This window comes from Pogona vitticeps, chromosome 2 (assembly GCF_051106095.1).
Source record: "Pogona vitticeps strain Pit_001003342236 chromosome 2, PviZW2.1, whole genome shotgun sequence".
Taxonomy (NCBI): Eukaryota; Metazoa; Chordata; class Lepidosauria; order Squamata; family Agamidae; genus Pogona; species Pogona vitticeps.
The window spans coordinates 38,722,234-38,747,793 of record NC_135784.1 but is presented as its reverse complement, the minus strand read 5'-3'; the positions used below and the strand labels follow the sequence as shown (position 1 = coordinate 38,747,793).

Here is a 25,560-nt window from a genome sequence, read left to right as displayed (position 1 = left end):
CTTAGTTGCGATTTAAGTCCAATTGAGAAAAATGGATCTGTATGTAATAGACATATATACAGACTTAGGCCCTGAATCCTGAGAATGATGATCTTTATGTGGAAATAGAGCACACATGAAAACATTAAGAATCTGGGGTAACCGCAGCAATCCAGTGATCTGCATGTCCTCTCAGATGATCCTCTTCTGAGGAAAAAGGATGTAACACTCTCCTTCCTCTCCTCTTTTGGCGACTTCTTCAGGTATTTGGGGAAGAGATCAGACACATCGATAGACCGAAGGTGAAATGGATACAAACTGGAACATAAGCAGGCAACTCTTTCACAAGTTATTTCAAAACAGCATATTATGAAATTCAGATGGTAAATGGTGTACCACACAAAAGATTTTTAATGCTGGCCTCACTGCCCTGTTAAACGAAGTACAAAGCAAAATTTACAGGCTATTTTGAGAGAAACATAACTGACCTGTATCATCTAATGAGCCCCAATAGACCATCTGTGTATTTTTCTTCCTCCATTATAACTCAAGATATCACACAAATTACGACCGAGCCTTTCCACTATCCCACTCTCACTCTCACCTTACTTTTCTAGCATCTTCCCTGATTTAAAAAAAAAAGTGTAATTATGGAAGTTTCCAGACTGTAGTGCTTTTTTTGGTGGGCTTAAGGAAGGTAGCACCCTACCATGGGGTTTGGAATTTGTTTTGTGTCATCACAGCTGCGCCTGCTTTGGAAAAGAACATGCTGAAATCATTTCCTGCTAGATTAAAAAGAGTCTGGGTGGGGGAACGTACCGTATCAGGCAAACCTTAGTAAGTCCGACTGTTAGCAAGCCGTGCTAGCTTTCAATTTGGGACAGAAGCTGGGGAAACCATCTGAGGTATGCAGGAGAAGCCGGAGAAATCTTGGGCCTCTTTCAACTAGAACATTTCTATTGAATTAGATGTTGCTCTTTGTTCCAGGAGACTTTAATAAATGATTCTAAAGACAGCTTTTCATATTCAAAAAAAAGAACACTTAAAAAGTGTATGCGTGTATATATTACTTTAAAACAGCCCTATCAGAGATTATAGAGAAACATCAGTAATATTAAGAATATTCCTGTAAAGGTTAACAGAAGAGTATTCAACCTTTCACAGCTTAGGGAGAAACCTTTTATTTCATGAGGCCTTCCTAAGACACGGTTCGCTGGTTGCCACTCTGTGAGATACTGCAGCATGTAATATGCAGCAGAGATTACAACCACAATGGAAGCCAAATGGAGCATAGAAATAGCCCTAGAGGAACTCGAGAAAAAAAAAAACATTCTGATACTCAGCCTGATGCTCAGTGCTTTGTAATATTTGAAACTCAACATTGGCCACTTTAATTATACTGCAAGTTTACTTTCCATTTGACGTTTAAAAACTTGAATAAAACAGAACGACGATGTGGAAGAATACACTTCAGTCTCCAAAAGCGGAGGGGGTGGGTGAGCAGGTTCAGTGTAAAGGGAGTGGAGCTGGAAGGGCACGAAAGCCCAGCAGCTCCTTTGCAATCCATGGAGAAGTTCACATTAGCCAGAAACGATACAAGTACAACAGTGCAAATAAAAAGAAAAGTCTGAATCCAGTATATTTTCTTCCCATGTATTGTTTGGATTATGGATCAGGGATTCTCAACTTGTGTCCCTTCACTAACATTGTCAAAGTAAAAGTTTCATGTAAATGCCTACAGACAGAAAGCACAGATGCAGATACAGTCTAGCATATTTTGCCCTTCCTTCTTTCCGTGACCAAATTAATTCAACCAATTATGTTCCCAGTGGTTAAAACTCTCAGTTTAATGTCAAGTGGTTTATTTTTTTTAATAGAATCTGGCTGAAATTAATAGAGAACTAGACTGAAACCGAACATCGAGTGTAGGTCAGGTCAGCCTTCCCAGCCAAAGAAAGCAAGCATGTATAAAAGAATGCCCTGGCTGCAAAAATGATAAATGCTTTTTCTTTTAGCATAAAACCAAATCTACAGACATACAACTCCCCATGTAGCTTTTCCTTGATAGTCCTTGGGGGGGGGGGAAGGCCTTTTTCCTCCTTTTTAACACTGCAGTCTCTAGCATGGTCAAAATAAATATATCACAGAGGGCCAAACTATATTTTACCTTTGCTATGTGGTTCTGGCCTTCAATGCAAGGTTGCCATTGCTGTTTTTGCCAATTGCCATCATGGGGAAACTATCCTACTTAGACTGAAGCAGGGGTCAACATTTAAAGGCCCTGTACCCCTCAACTGCTGTAGACATTGAAGGTAGAATAGGAAAAGAATACAATCTGTTGTAAAACTGATTATTGATAAAGACATGAGTTGTACTGTTGATGACAAGACCTTTTGGAGGCCATTAGTTCATCATGAGCCAGAAACAACTGAACAGCCTACAACCACTGTTGCTCTGTGACTATCAGCAAGAAAAACAACAATAAATCAAATCCTGCATTTGAGGCCCAAACATTGCAGTTAAACATCTTTCAGCCCTAAGAAGACATGTGTTGTACTGTTTCATACCAATGGAATACACCTGTCCAACAAATTCCAAGAATGTCTAGTAATTACTTTGGCAATGACAACATGTTTTTATGTTATTTTATCACTACTTTTTTTTCTCAGTGTTAAGTCTTAAAACGGGATAGAATACCCATAAAAATGAAAGAACCAAGAGGTATTTCAGTGAAGCAAATCTCAAAGGAACCGGAAACCAGCGTTTCAGGTTCCTTTGAGATTTGCTTCACTGAAAGGTACAGCTTCTGTGTATGTGTACTTGCAGCAGACTGCTGGAATAAGGTTGGACCATCACTTTCACCTCAATTTATCCTTTGCTCATCTCTCCAGTCTAATGAGACAAAGACGTTGAACATCACTTCAATTTGACTTGACCTGTCAGCCATCATAAGCACTGGCCCCTGCAAAGCACCACAAGTCCTCAGATGTGCTGAACCTGTAAATGAGCTAACTGAACACTCAGATCCTGGCAAGAAAGCATCTTTTAAGAAGGGGCTCCATAAATTCAATGAATTGGAAAGCCTGGTTTCCTTGAGAAATTTAGTTACCATGACAATTTATAATAAGATGCTGCTGCAGAAAAAAAAGGAGAAGGGAGGAGGAAGGACAGGAAAGCTGACTGACGACATTGATTAATATGCTGGCAAGTTGCATCTGAATTTAAAGTCTTCCTCCAGCCTAACCGGCCCGTTAATATTCCAAGAACCTGAGCAACATGCTTCAACAGCAAGGTAAGTTCTATGATAAATGCATTCTTCAATCTGTGCACCAGTCAGGCAGCTATAAAAATCAGAATAATTCATGCAAAGATTTCCATTATGTTTCTAAACACACTTATTTACATTTTAAATCACACAACAGACAATATGAAATATTCTTCATTTAGACAGGTGTGAATGAGAAAACAGATGCATCCATTAAGCCAAACACAATTCAGTTAACAACAACAACAACAATAACACTGAAAAAATTTAGGACAGAAAGAGAGAAGACTTTTCCACCTCTTGCCTTCAGAACTTCTGGGTCACTCAAGTAACTTACTTGAAAGAAGACAGCCATGGCTCCTATTATTCTTTTCTCTTGCACTGCTGTCCCAAAGCTGTCGAAGTCATCAGGATTATAGAAATAAATCTGCATCTGTTTAAAAGACAAAAAGAAGGAAAAGATACTATTGAGAAAGGGAGGCCGGAATGGGGCATGGAATGACATGTTTTCTATGGCACTGGGAGATTTAAAATTAAGCCTCCGGCTAACCCAGAGCTTGCAAGGAGGAAGATCTCTCAATTTTATTTTCTTCTCTCCCTTGGCTTCAACTGCCTTTGCAGGGCTCAAAGGATTATATGGCCAAAAGAACAGTGAAATCTGTTTCACACTGGATGCTGTAAAGTTTATTCATCATGATAAATATATAGAACTCTCAGCTGAACTGCAACAGTCAGATTACATGAATCCACGGCACTAGTATAAGGATCACGGTAGGGTCACGTTTCCACTGTCAATTCTAGTAACAAACACGGGGACAGAGAAGAAAAGACAACTCTCCCTACCATTTCAGAAGGACGTGCCCCTGCCCACAGTTTGATCCCCAAACTGCCAAGGTGAACAAAATTCCAATCCACATTTCTATATTCAGTTATGTTCATTAACACAGTTGATAGTTGAACAATGCTACCATATATGGCAGATCGATGCCTTCCCATTTTAAAGGGGGGACTCTTCTTAGTAATAATAATCATAATCATGTACTATCAATTAAATTCTGACCTCATGGTTTTCCAGGTAGAGAATATTCAATAATAGTTTATCATCCCCTTCTTATCAGGGCATCCTGGAGCTGTGCAGCTTGCCCAAGGCCACATAGTCTAGCTCTACTTGTACGAGGCAAAGTGGGGAATCAAACTCCCAACCTTTGACTCTGCAGCCAGATACTTAAACCACTAAGTTATCCAGTCTCTTCTTTTCCAAGTACAAATATGCTTACGGAGTCTTCCCCAACATTATATACTGCTTCAGTTCATGAGACCTCTGGGTAGTGTGGGCGGCATATAAATTGAATAAATAAATAAATAAAAATAAATAAATGTAGCGCTACTAAAAAAAAAAGTCCATGTATTTCATGAAAAGCTTCTGGCTTGCCCTAACATATAGGGGACTTTCCTGACATTTCTTAGGCCTCTCCTTATCTGTACAATACTATTTCGATCAACAGAAATCGCTTTCTAAATGACTTCTAAATACAGTTTATTCTGATTGGAATATTTAAGAACATAAGGAGAGTCCTCCTTAGTCACACACTTTACCCACTATGCATGCTGGCTTTCAATAACCTCCCTTACTTGTCTTTACCTCTAAATCAAAAAAAATCCCTGGGTTCGGGAGACAGACACAGAATATCGTCCCTCTGCCAAACTTGTGGTTTGTAAGTGTTGTGCCTTGGGCTGTAGATTCTTAGCTTCCATGAATAAAACAGAAATTACCAAAGTAACATTCTATAGCTTTTCAAATAACATTTACAGTTGTAACTATGGCAGTCCTTACAAGTACATTAGGATCCCCAAGTTAAGCATCACACATTTGCCTTCCATATGATGTCTCTCGTGTATGCAGAGACACAAGTATCAGAAGACACAGTGTCTTTTGAGCAAAATTGAACTTAGGCAGAACAGTTGTCATGGAGCCACATTAATGAGCTATCATGATGTATTGCTTACGCAAATCTGAAAGCTATCAGGGAACAGCTTTATTCCATCTGCTCTCCTGCAGGAGTCGTCCTGATTTATTAACAGAAATGTGTTGCAAATCAGGGCCATCCACCGAGGCAGCAACATGTGGATGGCCTTCTGTGCTATATAACCAACACCTGTGCATTGGCGGCTGCCATCCTTACAGATCCTTGGAGAGGTAGCAATACCTGCGGTTCAGTATCATTTCTTACCTACACAGGAGGTCTTCCTTTCTGTTCTTACTCTTCTGGTGTTTTGAACAGAAACCATCACATATACTGGCATTTTACACAAGAACAATTATGTTAGTTTGAAGCAGAGAACAGAAAACACAGTAATGGACAGATACACTAGATAGGCAATCAGTAGACTGGGGAGTTTTCTTGTTTGGTATCATAAGTCCGTGTCTAAGTCGCACTGGCCATGGGACCACGGGAGATTGTCTTCGGACAAACGCTGGCTCTATGGCTTGGAAACGGGGATGAGCACCGCCCCCTAGAGTCAAACACGACTGGACAAAAAATTGTAAAGGGGAACCTTTACCTTTACCTTATCATAAGCAGAGATACGTAGACATGAACCTTGGTTCATAGGTTCGTGCTGGTTTGTACACAGCACCATGGGTGCTGCACGTTCCCTTCCCCCACCTCCCCAGGTGGATCCCCCACCCATCAGTCAGGGCGCACTCCTCTCCTCCTCCTCTTTAGCAGTTCAACCAGTCTCTGGCAGGAGCATGGGTTTCCCTGCCCCATCTCTCTGGCTGATCACCCACTCAGACAAGGAGGCAGGACGGGCAAACCCGTACTCCTGCTGGGGTCTGGTCGAAGAGCTGAAGAGGAGAGGAAGATGCTACAACTGGTGAGCGGGCCATTGGCCGGGAAAGCAGAGGAAGGGAATGTGCAGCCCCTGTGGTGCTGTACGTATGAACCGGCATGAACAGGGCTTGAAAAATTAGAATGTCTCACCAGTCAGTCAAAAACGTCACCAGTCAGCACGACTGGACTATAGCCTTGCAATTTATGTTTAAATTTAAATTTAAACTAGGCACTTTCTACAAAACAATGCATACAAACCCAAAATAAATATACCCTCAGATTTGGGTTGCTTTATTACCCGTGTAATAAAGCTCCCGCCAACCTAGCAGTTCGAAAGCATGCAAATGCAAGTAGATAAATAGGGACCACCTCGGTGGGAAGGTAACAGCGTTCCGTGTCTAAGTCGCACTGGCCATGTGACCACGGAAGATTGTCTTCAGACAAAACGCTGGCTCTATGGTTTGGAAACGGGGATGAGCACCGCCCCCTAGAGTCGAACACGACTGGACAAAAATTGCCAAGGGGAACCTTTACCTTTACCTTATTACCTGTGTGCCTGTAGGTTCATGAAGCTCTTATTTTGAATGCCTTCCTTTTGAATGTCTTCAGCAAAAATAAAACTGAAAGCAAAAGCACCGGCCTCTTAAGGAGCCAGGTCGTTCAGTTGAAATTGGGAGCAGGGAATCTCCATATTCTCCAGCATGGGACTACTCTACATTCTCCTGCAGAGCTATATATCTATGTGCCGCTCAAACGTTCTTCTCGTGAGAAGAGGACTGTTTTTCTTTTTGCAATGGGAAGGGGGAGGGAAGGACTACAGGATCAGAGAGAGAGAGAGAGACGGACTGAGGATAAGGAGGCAAGGAGGGAGGGAAGAAGCTATGGCTCATCAAGCAGCATTTTTTCACTCAACCCAGAGGAGTGGATGAGTGAATTTTTCAAGCCTTGGACATGAACCTCCAAACTGAGGTTTGTGCTCATCTCTTATTTTAAACTTTCACAGACCATAAGAAGCTGCATTGTACTGAAACAACTAGATTATTGTTCCACCCAGATCTATTTTGTCTGCACAGTCTGGGATGCCTCTAGAAGAAAGGAATGTTCATTGGGGTTTCATGAGTAAGAGATGGAATCTTGGACCATCTACATGCAGAGCATGTACTCCAACATCGAGCTATAGTCTTTCCTATTAAACTCCCTGTGATGGACAGCTCTCAGAACACTCCTGTCAGTCAAGTCAGAGCTCTGGTGAGAGAGCCTATGACATGACAGGAGGGGCGGAACCAAAAGAATAAAAGGAGAAAGAAAGACAGTTATTGACAGTTTAGGCAGTTAGGGCCGTGGTTGTGTTAGAGAGGAGAGTAATAAGAGAGATAGAGAAAGAGATTGAAAAGTTAGGAATAGGATAAGCCTTGGAAAGTTTATGTGCTTAAGATTGGAAAGAGTTAAAAGTGCTAATAAATAAATAAATAGTTGAATATATAAATACCTTAATTAAAGTGAATCTACATAAGCAAACATAAATGTAACAAAAGCAACGTTTATTGAATGAATAATAAAAGACCATCCATCATTTTTCTTTATATGGTTTACATACAAACCCATAAATAAACATTGTTATATTGACTGTTAGCACCCAATTTTAGGTTTTTTATTTCTCCAGCAGGGAATAACAGATAAAAATAGTGCATCAATCAGTCTATGTATAAGCCAATTTTATTCAAACATACATATGATTGGGCGTTGTTCCTAAAAAAGGAACGAGCCCCCTCATTAATGGGTAAAAGCAATTTATACAAAGGACAATAAAGCACAGCATCCCCCTATTGGTCTCCTGAACCCTATGTGTGCCTGTTTGGGTCACCCCATTGGCCGTGGTAGATGTGAGGAAAAATATTCAAAATGCATCCCAGGGTTAGTGGCTGCCAAGTTTGTGAATGTGTGAACCATTGTGCAGTTTATCTCCAACTATGCCAATGACGGACTATGAGCCATCTATGTTACATTCTTTGCTGGCTTGAAACACTGTGAAAAAGGAGTTATTCTGGCCTTGAAGGGGGGCTGGTTCTCACAAAGCTGTGTAGGAATGTTTCTGTGAGCGCCAAACGGGAGGGGTCAGGAGTACTACTTTGAGATGAAAGGAAGATACCAAAAAATGCATTGACGATACAAAATGCGTATAAGGTACAGATAATTATAGTAAGGAAATAGTGAAATTATATTTCAATTACAGGTACAAGGTATGATTACTTGTGTAAGTACATGTGAATCAAATAGCATGTGTTGTCTTAAATTGTAAAGCCAGTACTTCGAATATGTTATATCAGAACCTCATCCTTGCCCCCTATCTATCAGGACAACACTGATCTAATAGTCATATTTGGTACAGAGAGGAACATATCCTCTGGTGGCAGTGAAAACGGGTGAAAAGTACATGTCATGCCCGAAAGTGAACCTGGGTGTGTAGAAAAACAAACAGGGGAACTGGGTGTGTGTGACACTCCCCTCTTAGCTTATAAGACTATTATCAGAATTTGTATAGTTTGGCATTTGTATAGTTTGTGTAACTTCTTATAGCTGATTGTAACTAATTGTTAAGGCACTGGGATGCATCTTGGCTATGTGCTTGAGTATGCCCAACCAAGATACATCCCAGCATCTCATTAATTAGCCACAATTAGCCAACAAAAAACTAATGTCAACAGATTTTGGGCATACTTCCACTATTTGTCTGAGTTGACTGCAATGCTTTGACTTCCAAATGCAAGGCAGGTTTCCATTCAGAAGTTCAAAATCCACCATGGCCCTTATCCTTACAAGACTCTTGATGGAGACAGGAGTCAGAGTCTACTTCAACCTCCTGAAAGTAGTGCCATACAGGATAGCTGTCTGTTTTCTTGGCTAGGCTTTATCAACATTCCACTAGAATCTTCCCATTAGAGGACAACCATGTTCAATGAACTTAAACTATCAAAACATCCATTCCTAATATTTTTTCCCCCAGAAATGTCAGGACTCTTCTTCAGGTATTGCTATTTCATAACATTTCACTTGTTGTGTTTCAATTTAATTTGACTCCATTTTTAATAAACGTGCTTAGCATTTTTTTTTCTTACATAGGTAGATAACAATGCAAAGCAGATGTCTGCTTCATTTCAGTCACCATCTTGACAAAATTGCCAGATAGTCAAAATGGTGTGGCCAAAACGTGCTATTATAGCAGGACTTCAGGGGAGAACGTTCCCCTGGGAATAGAATGAACGACAGGTCCCCTAAGTGCCACAGAACTGACTTACCACTCTTTGGAAGAAATGGAGAGAAACAGAGATGTGTTGTAGTTTGAATGTAGGACAAGAAATTGGCCAGCCTAAGCTGAAACCCCCATTCAGTCATGAAGCTTGCTGGGACAGTCATTCCTTTCCCAGTCTGAATTACAGCATAATTTTGCTGTGAGGATAAAATGGACAGATGAACTCAGTCTGCAACCTTCAACTCATCAGAAAACAGGTGGCTATAAATGTAGTATCTAAATAAATACAGCAGGACCCTCATATCCATGGGATCAATATCCGTGATTTCACTCATTCCCTGAAAATATTAAAAATATTACATTAAAAAAAACCCAGAAATATGAATTTCCACAATATAATCACCAGAACTGGTCACTAGAGGGAAGATGGTCACTGGTCATTACAGATAATATGCCACATAGGTAACTTGCTATTTCTATGTTGCTTCCATGTTCTATATTCCATATTCACAAAAATACTTCAAAAACTAACAAATTAAAATGTATTGAAAACATTCTCATAGTTAAACATAAATCCATTCTTGCAATCTATGAAAAGCTACAGGTGTGACGGCTACCCCAAAGTCTTATAATTATGAGAAGCTGCAAACAAAAGTACTTTCAAAAACGAAACCTAAATTGTAAGCAGAACCTAAATCATGTTATAATTACCTTTCAAAATGGCAGTAACACAATTTAAAAAATGTAAAAGCTTATAGCCTAAAAACTCACAGTGAAAAACAGAAAATACAAATCTTAAAACATCAAAGAAATATTAAAAATCTATCAAAACAAAATATATTAGTCTTTAGCATATCTAGACGCACACATGAATGTTATTCTCAGTGCACACCCAACCCAACCAATTTCAATTTATGGAGGAAAATTCGCTATGATTGTTGTTGGTATCTGGTGTGTGTGGTGTAGTGTGTTGTGTTCCCTTGTGATGAATGCTGATATTTGTGTATCTTATTTCCCTATATTTCTAGTTACTTCTGTTGTTTTACTTTCCCTTCTAACTATAAATGACCTGGAATTCCAGTGAACTGGAACACCAGCAAACTATTTTAATAGAAATTTCTATTGTTCTTGCATCTACTGTAACTCTAAGGGCTTGTAACTCAGAATCTGGAAGGCTGACACTATGGTGATAAACATCCTTATCTTGCAAACTCTGGAGAAATGTAGGCTTGTAACAGAAAGCATCTGGTGCATCAAAGTCCTGGAAAACCAGAATACTGTAGCTACGTCGTCGTTGTTTAGTCATTTAGTCGTGTCCAACTCTTCGTGACCCCATGGACCAGAGCACGCCAGGCCCTCCTATCTTCTACTGCCTCCCAGAGTTGTGTCAAATTCATGTTGGTTGCTTCACAGACACTGTCCAGCCATTTCATCCTTGGCCATCCCCTTCTCCTCTTGCCATCCCACTTTCCCAACATCAGGGTCTTTTCCAGGGAGTCTTTTCTTCTCATTAGATGGCCAAAGTACTGGAGCCTCAGCTTCAGGATCTGTCCTTCCAGTGAGCACTCAGGGTTGATTTCCTTTAGAATTGATAGGTTTGTTCTCCTTGCAGTCCAGGGGATTCTCAAGAGCCTCCTCCAGCACCACAATTCAAAGGCATCAATTCTTCGGCGGTCTGCTTTCTTTATGGTCCAGCTCTCACTTCCATACATCACGACAGGAAAAACCATAGCTTTGACTATTCGGACTTTTGTTGGCAAGGTGATTTCTCTGCTTTTCAAGATGCTGTCAAGATTTGTCATCGCTTTCCTCCCAAGAAGCAGGCGTCTTTTAATTTCAGGGCTGCTGTCTCCATCTGCAGTGATCATGGAGCCCAGGAAAATAAAATCTGTCACTGCCTCCATATCTTCCCCTTCTATTTCCCAGGAGGTGATGGGACCAGTGGCCATGATCTTAGTTTTTTTGATGTTGAGTTTCAGACCGTTTTTTGCACTCTCCTCTTTCACCCTCATTACAAGGTTCTTTAATTCCTCCTCACTTTCTGCCATCAGAGTGGTGTCATCTGCATATCGGAGGTTGTTGATATTTCTTCCGGCAATCTTAATTCCGGCTTGGGATTCCTCCAGTTCAGCCTTCCGCATGATGTATTCTGCATATAAGTTGAATAAGCTGGGGGACAATATACAGCCTTGTCGTACTCCTTTCCCAATTTTGAACCAATCAGTTGTTCCATATCCAGTTCTAACTGTTGCTTCCTGTCCCACATATAGGTTTCTCAGTAGATAGATAAGGTGGTCAGGCACTCCCATTTCTTTAAGAACTTGCCATAGTTTGTTGTGGTCCACACAGTCAAAGGCTTTCGCATAGTCAATGAAGCAGAAGTAGATATTTTTCTGGAACTCTCTGGCTTTCTCCATAATCCAGCGCATGTTAGCAATTTGGTCTCGAGTGCCTCTGCCCCTTCGGAATCCAGCTTGTACTTCTGGGAGTTCTCGGTCCATATACTGCTGAAGCCTACCTTGGAGGATTTTGAGCATAACCTTGCTAGCGTGTGAAATGAGTGCAATTGTACGGTAGTTGGAGCATTCTTTGGCACTGCCTTTCTTTGGGATTGGGATGTAGACTGATCTATTCCAATCCTCTGGCCACTGTTGAGTTTTCCAAACTTGCTGGCATATTGAATGTAGCACCTTAACAGCATCATCTTTCAAGATTTTAAATAGTTCAACTGCAATGCCATCACCTCCACTGGCCTTGTTGTTAGCCAGGCTTTCTAAGGCCCACTTGACTTCGCTCTCCAGGATGTCTGGCTCAAGGTCAGCAACTACGTTGTCTGGGTTGTCCGGGATATCCACATCTTGCTGATATAATTCCTATGTGTATTCTTGCCACCTCTTCTTGATGTCTTCTGCTTCTGTTAGGTCCCTCCCATTTTTGTCCTTTATCATGTCCATCTTTGCGCGAAATGTTCCTCTAATATCTCCAATTTTCCTGAACAGATCTCTGGTTTTTCCTTTTCTGTTATTTTCCTCTAATTCTTTGCATTGTTCTTTTAAGAAGGCCCTCTTGTCTCTCCTTGCTATTCTTTGGAAGTCTGCATTCAATTTTCTGTAACTTTCCCTATCTCCCTTGCATTTTGCTTCCCTTCTCCTCTCTGCTATTTCTAAGGCCTCGTTGGACAGCCATTTTGCTTTCTTGCATTTCCTTTTCTTTGGGATGGTTTTTGTTGCTGCCTCCTGGACAATGTTACGAGCCTCTATCCAAAGTTCTTCAGGCACTCTGTCCACCAAATCGAGTTCCTTAAATCTGTTCTTTACTTCCACTGTGTACTCATAGGGGATTTGGTTTAGATTATACCTGAGTGGCCCAGTGGTTTTTCCTACTCTCTTCAGTCTAAGCTTGAATTTTGCTATGAGAAGCTGATGATCAGAGCCGCAGTCAGCTCCAGGTCTTGTTTTTGCTGACTGTATAGAGCTTCTCCATCTTTGGCTGCAGAGAATATAATCAATTTGATTTCGATATTGCCCATCTGGTGATTTCCATGTATAGAGTCGCCTCTTGTGTTGTTGGAAAAGAGTGTTTGTGATGACCAGCTTATTCTCTTGACAAAACTCTATTAGCCTTTGTCCTGCTTCGTTCTGAACTCCAAGGCCAAACTTCCCTGTTGTTCCTTTTATCTCTTGACTCCCTACTTTAGCATTCAAGTCCCCTAGAATGAGAAGAACATCTTTCTTTGGTGTCAGTTCTAGAAGGTGTTGTAAATCTTCATAAAACTGTTCAGTTTCAGTCTCCTCAGCAGTGGTGGTTGGTGCATAAACTTGGATTATTGTGATGTTGAAAGGTCTGCCTTGGATTCGTATTGACATCATTCTATCATTTTTGAGATTGTATCCCATTACAGCTTTTCCCACTCTTTTGTTGACTATGAGGGCCACTCCATTCCTTCTACGGGATTCTTGCCCACAATAGTAGATATGATAATCATCTGAATTGAATTTGCCCATTCCCGTCCATTTTAGTTCACTGATGCCCAGGATGTCGATGTTTATTCTTGCCATCTCCTGTTTGACCACCTCCAGCTTCCCAAGGTTCATAGATCTTACATTCCAGGTTCCTATGCAGTATTTTTCTTTGCAGCATTGGATTTTCCTTTCACTTCCAGGCGCGTCCACAGCTGAGCGTCCTTTCGGCTTTGGCCCAAACACTTCATTAGCTCTGGAGCTACTTGTTCTTGTCCTCCACTCTTCCTCAGTAGCATGTTGGACGCCTTCCGACCTGAGGGTCCCATCTTCCAGCGTCATATCTTTTAGCATTTTGTTTCTGATCATGGGGCATTCTTGGCAAAGATACTGGAGTGGCATTGCCAGTTCCTACTCCAGGTGGATTGCGTTTAGTCGGAACTCTCCACTATGTCCTGTCCGTCTTGGGTGTCCCTGCACGGCATAGCCCATAGCTTTTCTGAGTTACTCAAGCCCTTTCGCCACGACAAGGCAGCAATCCATGAAAGGCTGTAGCTACAGAGAGTGCAAATTATAAACTCTTCATTCTTTGTTTCTATTTTGTTATCATTTATAAAACATGGTCAACTGTCACTGTCAACCATGGAAAGAAAAATATTGTACAAAGTGAGGTTATCATAAAATAGCTGGAAAGCTGGTCGATTGTTTTGCAATAACTTTAGGAAACTATTGTTCAAGCTTCGATTTTAAAAGCACTTTCGTTTTCAGGGCAGCTTTTTCTAAGCCTCCTTAATTATTTCAAGACTCTATATACAAAAATTTCGCATCTTGACACATCCATGGCCCTCGTTCCTTTGATACTGGCCTCCTGCTGAACTGTGCTTCTCCTTTTGTGGTTTGCTGCCAAGCTGTACTGGGACTGTTAAAGGGTTGCACAGTGGAAGGGGGAAAGGAACAGTTTTCCAAAGTTCTCCATGCAGGTACAAACAGATATACCCATACCATGGGAATACTAGTAGTCTGCTGCAGTTAGTCAGGACTGGTTTAATTTTATATTGATTTGCATCTCTCTTTTTTTGTCTGTAAAGAGATGATCTACTGTAAAATGTAATCATAAGATGATTTAAAAGTAGACTCAATAGTTTGTTTTAAAGAAATAAACAAAATAATTCAGGGCTACTGGGAAGAAAGACTGCTGGGGGAGGTGTTCCCATCATCATACCTTAGATTAATATGTCACCTGAACACTATACAAACTGGTTCTTTTATAGAATAAAACAAACATTCACAAAGGCAAAACACAATTCGAATCACTGTGGATAGAAAGAAAGGAGAAGCTCCCAGCGGCAGTATGAAGAGAAAGAATAAGAAGGACAGGCTGATTCGCATTGACCTTTATGTTGTGCGATCATTGAAAATTACCTTGAATTTATCCATGGCAATTCTGGAGCAAACTGTGAAGTATTTTCCAATGTAATTGCGCCTTGATTTCTTCTAACAAAGGCTTTGAGTTAGAAGAATATGTTAGCCTGGCAGAGCTGGAGGATAAATTGTTTTGCCTTCATATTTCAAACCTCAAAGATTCTGAGAAATCTCTTACAAATGAATAGCCTCCAGCTTTGGACTACTTTCAATTTAAGATGAAATGCAACAGGAAATGACAGGTTACCCACTTTTAATTGCAGTTCTTTGAGTGGACCTCTGTGAGTCACACCCTGGGTGATCCGCACCTGCGCGGAGCCTCATCGGAAAGTTCTAGAGCTTCTGCGGTAGCAAAAAACACATTAGAATAAGGCCCATCCCCCTCTCATATAAGTACCTTGACGCCAAGGCTCCCCTTTCAGTTGTGTCAACTGCCGCTAAATTAAGCAGAATGGTGTGACACTGGGGAGGACAGGCAGGATGTGTGAATCACAGAGGTCCACTCGAAGAACTACAATTAAAGGTGGATCACCTGCCCTTCTTCTTCATGGCCTCTGGGTGACTAAAAAGCTGTCTTACCCGGAGACAGGATGTCACGCCTAGGTAGAGTCTAGAACAGCCATTCCAAAGGCCGCATCAGACTTTTGCTGGAGATCAAGTCTATAATGCCGGATGAAAGTGGACAGATGGCAGAGGTGCAGACGTCTGGAAGAGGTACGCCATATAGGAATACTGTAGTAGTCACCACTACTCTGGTGGAGTGAGGGCGAATCACCTTCGGGACTGGTTTGTGTACCAGCTGATACGCGAGGTGAATGGTTGAAACGGCCCATCTATAGTTTGAGATGTCTCCTGGTGACCTTTAGTAGATGGTTGGTGACTTATGAAAAGTCAAGGTGAACGCCTGAAAGGTTGGGTGCGTTGGACGTAAAAGGCAAGGGCTCGCCTAACGTCTAAAGTATGGAGGATTCTTTCTTGAGTTGTGGATAGTGACAGGAAGAAGGAAGGAAAGATAAACAACTGAGAGACATGGAACTGTGATACAACTTTGGGGAGGAAAGAAATATCCATGGACAGTTTGACTTTGTCCAGAAAAAAACTGTGAATAAGGATAGTCATGACGTAAGGCTGCTAAATCACTAGCTCGTCGAGCTGCGGTGATGGCAACGAGGAAAACTGCTTTAAAGATAAGTAGCCGTAAATCAGTTGAAGCTAAAGGTTCAAAAGGAGTTTTAGTAAGTTGTTGCAGTACAGTAGTGCCTCGCTTGACAATTACCTCGTTAGACGAGGAAATCGCTTGACGATTAGTTTTTTGTGATCACTATTGCGATCGCTAAACGATTACTGAATGGACTTTTTTCGCTTAACAACGGTCAAAAACAGCTAATCGTCAGGTTTCAAAATGGCTGCCAGCTGTGCTTTAGGATGGATTCTTCGCATTACAGGCACCAGAAAATGGCCACCTTATGGAGGCTCTTCACTCGATGCTGAGGTATTTTGCCCATTGGAATGCACTGAACCGGTTTTCAATGCATTTCAATAGGCTTTTTCATTTCGCTTGACGAGGATTTCGATTAACAGCAATTTGAACGGAACAAATTATCCTCGTCAAGTGAGGCACCACTGTACTAACGTTAGTGACCACTGCGGAGAAGGTGGGTGGGTATCTGGGTAGATATGAGATAGACCTTTAAGAAAATGTTTCAATGTTGGATGTGATTGGATGGTAACAGATGCTTGAAGAAATCAGAGTTTTAATCTGGATAAACGAGAACAGCAGATTCCGCGCTTGAAGTTCTTACAATGCTGGCAGGACGACGTCTGGTGTCCGAAGCAAAAAAGACACTTGGCGTGGCCGTCAGAGAGTGGTATTTTATTATCACAGACCATACAGTGTTTAAATGGATCCAAGGGGGCAATGAATAGGAGAAAATAATTTCAGGAGAAAAAACTATGATTGGGGGGGGTGCTGCGGCCATAGGCTGATCAAAGGAGAAAATAAAAAATCTCTGATGATAATGAATTTGATCTAAAAGTTTAAAGGAAAAAAGATTGATAACAGGAAGGAATCAAGAATAAACTCTCTTTCTCTTTTACTCACAGAAGCAGAACTATGAGGCTCTCAACGCGGCAGTTGAAAGAAAACTGAAAGGGGAGCCTTGGTGCCAAGGTACTTATATGAGGGGGAAGGAGCCTTATTCTAATGATGGTTTGTTTTTTTTGCTACCTCAGAAGCTCTAGAACTTTCCGATGAGGCTCCACACAGGTGTGAATCACCCACGAAGAACAACATTCATATACTGAAATTGAAGTTAGCAACAATTTGTTTCAAAGTCAGACTGCTTGAATTCCATTATTCAAAAAGAAATAAAAATCCTAATTGGAGTCAAATAAGGTATACTTTATTTCTTATTCATAATAAACTAAAATCAAAATATGATGAAGTTTCTGTTCACAACAAGCTATAGAAGAAAAATGTATTTTTTAAGTTCAGCATATTTGGATGCCAAATGAATTTCACAGCATCTTTCGACATAATGGTTAAAGGAAGTTGGGCATTTTAACACCCCTTGAGTAAGTGTAGGAAGGGCCACTGCTTAAGGGCCAATGTTTTACATTTGTAATATTCTATTCAAGCATTTCCAGTTGCTTTAATGGTGATCACATAGTTATATATTCAAGGATATTTAGCACCCATCCCGTACAATAGGACAAGGCTTGCCAATAATTTCATTATCCTATATCCAACTGCAACAAGCAAGATACTTTTCAAAAGCCTATAATCAGGTTGGGAGAAATGGTTCACCCTTGCTTGCTTCTGGGGGAATCCTGGAACTGTAGAGATTGCCTACGGCTACCCAGGTTGACTCTTTTCCCTGCAGACTCATTGGGGAACCAAACCCACAACCTCTGCCTCCACAGCTAGATACCTAAACCGCTGAGCTACCCAGCCAGCTTAAGCAGATTTATGTGGAGAGCCAAGATACCTGGCAAAAATCATACAACTCTAAAGAAGGCGAACTCTAAGTACTGGCTGCTGAAGAAAGTACTCTGAATGATTTGCTCTGATTCAGTGGAGCTAATATTGAACGGACTAATCTTTAATTATGATTACCTCTCTCAGCTTCAGTGCGGGAAGGAATTATTCTCAACCACTGTTTGCTGCCGGGTATGAAATCCCTTTCTTGGAACCAAACAGTATGCAAAGTCTCTATATCCATGTAACTAATTTCTTTGTAAGGTTTTAAGCCTGGCAAAAACTATTTAGGGAATTCAGAATTTTATCATACTGCATTAAACGCCAGCCTGGTTTTGCAACCTGAATCCTATTTTGAAAATAAATGTAAGGAGCTAATGGAGCAACCACGTATTCGGCCACAATTTTACACAAAGATAAGCACTCTGAAGCATCTTGGCCTCACAGTTAACACTAGGTTGGACTGACGTAACTTTGATACCAGGCTTAGTGATACATTTCTAAAATCTGGATAACCAGGACTTTCAGAAGGAAGGGGGGGAACTACCAGTTGCTTATTTTGATAACATACTAAAAGTAACGTTAACCTCCACAAAGTCCTTCCCTATGAGAAGGAAAAGACCAACATTATTATGCACGTTCACTGGTGCGGTCAACAGTAGTAGTAAAACATGAACAAATAGATTTTTACATGAACATGCATATTTTGTTTCCAAAACCTTACATTTTACTTTAAATACAAGTTTCAGGGCAGAACACAGCAGTTTTTTCTATAACTCACGACATTTTCTTCACAAAACAGACTTCTATAATTTACTTGCAAAAAAGCACCAAAATGTCTAAACAGTAAAAAAAAAAGGGGGGGCTTTTAATCATGCCTAGCAAGGAGAAAACCCTTGCAATGTTTCATTCTCACCTGCAGGAATAAAATAATTGAACATTTATTTCGTTAATGAGGCACTAATTCAGTTGGAAGCAATGCAAGAGTGCAGGCTCATATACTTCTCCCAACTTTGCTTGAAGCTAGCTTCCCAAATGAACTGCACATGTATCTGAGAACCTCCAGTAATACACAGATGCACAGAATCAAACTAAGCTAGAAGCCAGCAATGCTGGATCGCTGCCATGTGCAAGCCTTCTGGTAAGCACAAAAGGTGGTGCTTGGTCTGAGGGACTGTCAAGGCCATGTTGCCATTTGAAAGGGAGCACAAAAGTTGTCTCTACCCACGCCAGTGGAGGTGCACAGTACCCAAAGCTGGGAAAGTTGTTTTGGCACATGAGGCCAAAAATCCCAAATATACCTTTTGCTGTTCCTCGTAATAAGAAAAGACAACAACATCAAATTAGATCTCATAATAATTTGTTTCTCTTTTATAAAATTCAGAACTTGCTGCCTGAGGCAGCTGCCTCACTCTGCCTAATGGTAGGGCCCACCTTGGATAAATAAGGTTCAAAATCCAATCACTGGAATCTCCAGTTAAGAAGATCTGAGAAATCTACAAAAGACCTTGTTTGGGGAGTTGCTACCAATCAGAGTAGTACTGAGCTACAGTGGACTAAGGCCTTCCAAGTAATGTGCGATGGAAATATTTAGATTTATTTTTTTAAAAAATTGCTTCATAAAATTCATTAGTAAGAAAGAATAGCTTCTAAAAGAATACTAGAAAAACCATCCAAAGTTGTGTAAGTGATATCACAGACAGTGACAGTGAAACAGAGGTGTCCCAATGACTTCAGTGGAAGAGAATTAAGAATAAAAAATCTGTTGGATGTTGAAGATAGCATTATATAAAGCTTCTTGGGTGTGCTGAAATTAATGTACCCAAAACCTATGGTGTCTTTCTGTTAAATTTAATAAGCTATTAAGGGATACATATTGTGTTGTAAATTTACAATTCAAAAGCCATAGATGATCTGACTCATCTGTAGTAAAACTGGGTCAACATGAAGACAAGACAGGGGTAAACTCTGTCATATAAAGAAAGAGCAAATGCTAGTCAAGGCAGGTACAGGCATGTGGGTGATACATTTCCAGGGAAACTGCAGTCAGGTTTACCCACCCACTCATGTCAAAATGGTGCCACTCTCCCATGTTATATTGGTTTTTTAATATCAAGAAAACTACCCTGGTGGATTCCATATAAATGAGCTTTCATGCAAAAGTACGCAAAGAAACATAAGTTGTGATTTTCAGAAAACAGCTGTTTGGCAGGGCAGTTGGATTCAACACTGTGTGTTACACTTATTTGTATTTACATATGAAATTAATGGCTTTCGTGTTTTTGTTTTCCATAACACAAAACTCTCCCTCCTGCCCCACCATTGCTTTGTACTCAGAGTAACAACCATATGATTCACCATGAAATGAAGTCTGGAAAATCGTTTTGGATAAATAGAACTATAAATTCAATAGAATTTCCATGACAACATAGATTGCAACACTGTGCTATAAGTAAATCCTTATAAATCATTCAAAACCAACCAGAAATCCGCAATAAGTCTTCTATTTCCAAACACACAAGAGCTGTGAATTATTGTGTTGTGGTTACTACCTCACTAGAAATTTACATTTTCGTCCCTTTTCTTTTTTCTTTTTTCATTTCGTCCTGCCTTAGTTCTATCGAATTCATGCAAAATGGATAAAACCAAATGAGTTTCCATAATGTATGTGTATGTAGATGTGCATCTATATCCATCTCTATACCTATATCTACATATCAATCTAAATCTATTTTTTGACATTCAAAACCTTTGTTGACAGGTGAGTATTGACACTCTTGGGAATTAAAGCACATACAAGGTGCACTAGGTTTAGGAGGTTGATTTATTTTGTAATTAAAGATTAATCTCAACAAATGGGTAGTTACTGTGAAGTATAATTCACACATTTTTTTGGTCATTCACAGCAATGATGCTACAAGGGAGCACTCCCTCTAATTTTCTGTCCCGCTCCAAGTGCACAGGGATGGATGGAGCTTCATTCGAAATGGGAAGTAAACAAACTGGCTGTCAGCTGCCGGTGCACAGCCCTGAAGGAGTTCTGGGTGGGAGCACACACACACACAGTTTAGAGGGAATGTTTCTACAATCTTACATTGCAAACATACAACATGGCATTGTCAAATTTTGGGGAGAATGCGAAGAATGGTTGCAACTCATGTAAGAATCCATATTTAGATTAACTGAGACAGATTATACTGAGAACAGTGTTCTCAAATGTCATTCCATAATTATAAAAATCTATGCAACTTCTGCCCTCAGTTAAAAACTGAATATGACATTTTGACAGATTCTCAAACAGATGTTTAAGTAGAAGGGAAACAGGATGTATACTTTACTCTGAATTTGGGTATGATGTTTAAGTCAAAATAAACAAATAATTACGATTAAAATACGACAACTACACCTTTTTGGAAAGCAACTGTTAGAAAATATTATCCACAAACTTCCCACAGCACAATTCTTGCGCTTTGGAACCACATGAAGGCCTTCCTGCCAGGAAACAAAATATCCTTCAGGCCAGCCAAACCCTCTCAGACTATTGACTTCCTGAGGAAAAGCCAGTTATTGCAACATAACAAGACATTGTGACTATGTTTTGATAAAACACAGTCAGTGAGGAAAGAGGCTTGGTGAATTACAAATTTCCATGAGCACCCAGGAGACACAACAGCTGATGGAATCTATCTTCAGTGTCAACAGAAAGTGACTTAAAGTATATAGGCTCCTTCCAAACTTGAACCCACTTGTTAGACACAAAAACTTGCTCAGTATCAAAACAGCTTGTTTTAAGGACACACCAATTGCTAAAATATCCATAAAGACAAAAAAAAAAATTAATGAAAGAATCCCAGAGACCTGCCAGATCACTTCTAGCTAAAACCTTATCTGCTAGCATAAAACATAACCCTTTCTTTAAAATATATAAAATTAAAGTTCTGTTGAAACCACAGACTTGATGAAGATGTGTGCTTGGACACATGACAGCGTAGGAAATACAGAAGGTACCCGTATCCGTGTGGGATTGGTTCCAAGCCCCCCCCCGGCGGCTGGTGAAAAATGTGGTTTATGGCAAGCGCTACAACATAGTCTGTTGGAACCATGACTCCCCTGTATCTTTGATTTTTATCTTGATGGGGTCTCTATAAGAGCCAAGCTGAAGCCTTCTGTCCTTCACCAATGTGTTGAAGACCAAAGACAAACTTCCCCCCCCCCCTGTCTTTCACTCATGCACACACACACACACACACAATCTCCAGGCCTCTGCAGCATTTCTTCTTCAAAGAAATGAAGGATCCATTTCCTTGTTTGCTTGGGAGTCTTGAGAAAGGGGCTGACTGAAAGGCAGGAAGGGGCGGGAGATGGAAAATCTCTCCCAGGAGGCAATTTGGCTCAAGGCTTGCACTCCTCCTCCTGCCTCATCAGTCAATCCAGCTCCGAGTTTAAAAAAAAAACAGACAGACCTTAGTCTGGAGAGAAGCTGCCTCAAGATGAGGCAAAATAACAGTCATTCCTTCTAGTGGCCAGTCTGATCATTATATCTTACATCTTACATTTTAAGTATAGTACAGTATTTTCATTTAATATTTTAGTACATTTTTTCAGCCAGTGGATAAGTGAATCAGCAGCTATTGATATGGGGGTCCTGCTGATTGGTTCAAAATTGGGAAAGGAGTACGACAAGGCTGTATATTGTCCCCCGGCTTATTTAACTTATATGCAGAATACATCATGCGAAAGGCCGGACTGGAGGGGGGAAAAAACTAAGATCATGGCCACTGGTCCCATCACCTCCTGGAAAACAGAAGGGGAAGATATGGAGGCAGTGACAGATTTCACTTTCTTGGACTCCATGATCACTGCAGATGGTGACAGCAGCCCCGAAATTAAAAGACGCCTGCTTCTTGGGAGGAAAGCGATGACAAATCTCGACAGCATCTTAAAAAGCAGAGACATCACCTTGCCAACAAAAGCCTGCATAGTCAAAGCTATTTTTCCTGTAGTGATGTATGGAAGTGAGAGCTGTACCACAAAGATGGCTGACCGCCAAAGAATTGATGCTTTTGAATTGTGGTGTTGGAGGAGGCTCTTGAGAGTCCCCTGGACTTCAAGGAGAACAAACCTATCCATTCTAAAGGAAATCAACCCTGAGTGCTCACTGGAAGGACAGATCCTAAAGCTGAGACTCCAACACTTTGGTCATCTCATGAGAAGAGAAGACTTCCTGGAAAAGTCCCTGATATTGGGAAAGTGTGAAGGAAAGAGGAGAAGGGGGCGACAGAGGATGAGATGGTTGGACAGTGTCATCGAAGCAACCAGCATGAATTTAACCCAACTCCGGGAGGCAGTGGAAGACAGGAGGGCCTTGCTCTGGTCCATGGGGTAATGAAGAGTCGGACACAACTAAACAACTAAACAACAACAACTGTGTAAAAATTAGTTCTAGACATTCTATGAAACTTCTAGTCTGTCTCTCAGTGGCGTAGTGTGAGTTGCCAGCACCTGGGGCAAGGCAAATATTGTGGGGTACAGGTCATGCACTGGCTCTGTGATGCAATTTAACTTACTTATGTTTCAGCAAAAAGAAACTGGAAACATCTACTGGTCTGGCTACAAATATGGAGGAGAGACAAAGTATTGGAATGTTAAGAAAAACAGGTTTATAACACTTTAAAAACTTCCCAATACATTTCAGCCAATGTGCCTTCTTCAGGGGATACCTCTCTGTCGTCTTATCACCAATAGTTTAGTGGAGCAGGGAACCTGACCAAAATAGATCTTCATTCCACATTGCTAAATTATTAATATATATTAAATATGATAGTCACATATGTTATTTAAATATGCTTGGGAATATGCCTCATGAATGCTCTTGCTGTAAATGAAAAGGATAATGTAGACAGTTGTATATAATGTACAAATGTATTCAATATGTCTATTACAACAGCTTTTGACTGTGTTTTGATGATAGCTTATATAATGTTTACTTTTTCTTTTTCTTTCTGAATAGCCCTTGAAGAAGGTCATAGGTTAATTTGGTCAAAAAGTGTTGGGAAATTTTTGAATTGTAATACACCCATTTTTTCTTTCTAGAGAAATATATATATATATATATATATATACATAAACATATATATATACACATATACATATACATATATATATATATATCAGTTTACAGAGAAAAATCAAGTGAAATATTAAGCCTTTTCTTGAACTGCACTTATTAGACCAGATAACCTCCCTGATAGATGGTGGGAATGTTGTCGATTCTGATTAGGAAGATAACTAGGTGTCAGTGGATACAGCAAGTGTCAGATGCATCCATAGTTGGTTACAGAATCGTACTTAAAGAGTGCTTATCTATGGCTCCTTCTCAAACTGGGAGGAGGTTATAAGTGGGGTACCACAAGATTCTGTTCTGGGCCTGGTGCTCTTCAGCATTTTTATTAATGACTTGGATGAGAGGGTGTAAAGAATACTTATCAGATTTGTGGATGACACAAAATTGGGTGGAATAACTAATACCTGGAAGATAGAAACAAATTTCAAAAATATCTTGATAGGCTCAAGCACATGGCAGAAAGCAACAGAATGAAATTTAACAAAGGTAAGTGCAAAGTTTTATACTGGGTGGGTGGGGAATGAAAGCACAGAGTTACAAGATGAGGGATACTTGACCCACTATTATTGCAAGAGAAAAGAATCTTGGAATTGTTCTCCATCACAAGCTGAATAAGAGGCAACAGTGTGAAGTGGCTGCAAAAAAGGTAAGTGTTATTTTAAGATGCATTAACAGACATATACTCCCCAAATCCTGTGAACTACCCATTCCTCTCCATTTGACACTGGTTAGGCCTTATCTAGAGTACTGAGTCCAGTTCTGGATACTTTATTTTAAGAAGGATGCCAACAAACAAGTTGAGAGGAGGGCAACGAGGATGGTCAGGGGACTGGAAACTAAGTCTTATGAGGAAATACTGAAGGAACTGGGCATGTTTAGCCTTGAGAAAAGAAGATCGAAGGGAGATATGATAGCACCTTTCAAATACCTGAAAGATTATCATATAGAGGAGGGGCAGGATCTGTTCTCAATCATCCCAGAGTGCTGGACATGTAATAATGGGCTCAATCTACAAGAATCCAGATTTCAGCTAAATATTAGGAAAAATGTGGCAACTGTTAGGGCACTACAAAATTGGAATTAATTACCTTCAGAGGTGGTGAGTGGTCCAATGCTAGAGGCAGTCAAGAGAAAGTTGGACAGCCATCTGTCAGATATTGCTTTGGATTCCTGCATTGAGAGGGAGTTGGCCTCAATGTATGTATAGCCCCCCTCCAACTTCATTATTCGATGATTCTGTGATTCCCAATCCAGGTGCAAAATGCATAGGTACTGAGCATAGCAGAAAAGCATGGCAAACTAACCTTCTGCTTGATACATTAGTTTTCTGGGAGCATGGATATTTATTGTATGGAAGCATTCAAATGTGTTGGACACAACTGTGATTTCAAATTCCATCTTCACAAAATGCATAGTTTATTGCCATATGTAGCAATGACCACTCATTCAGCTTTGACAGGTAATTAAACAGTTATACTGAACACACAACAGTCAAAATGGAAGGCAGTGCTAATTTGTGGTACCTGCTCTCTGGACTGGGAGAACATCACACTTACCAGTGCATCCTTTCAGGTTCTGAGAGGCCTACACTCAGCACTTCCTGCTCCCTCCATCATGGTCATCCTTGACTACCTTTCTAGAATGCCCTCCACACCACAAAGAGAATAAGCACATTTCCTGTCCTTACTACTGTGTCACAAGCTCTGGCCAGGCCACATGGAGGAAAGCACTGTATGTGAAATGGCATGTT

At 40.5% G+C, this 25,560-nt stretch overlaps 1 protein-coding gene across 8 annotated transcripts in view; it reads right to left on the bottom strand.

Moving 5' to 3' along the window:
* Positions 1 to 25,560, bottom strand: part of PTPRG (protein tyrosine phosphatase receptor type G) — a 717,838-nt gene that overhangs the window by 247,551 nt on the left and 444,727 nt on the right. For all 8 annotated transcript variants that reach the window (XM_020804984.3, XM_020804986.3, XM_020804985.3 and 5 more), the window contains exon 5: positions 3,582 to 3,677. In XM_020804984.3, the coding sequence (XP_020660643.3) occupies positions 3,582 to 3,677 (96 nt within the window). The remainder of the gene's footprint in view (positions 1 to 3,581; positions 3,678 to 25,560) is intronic.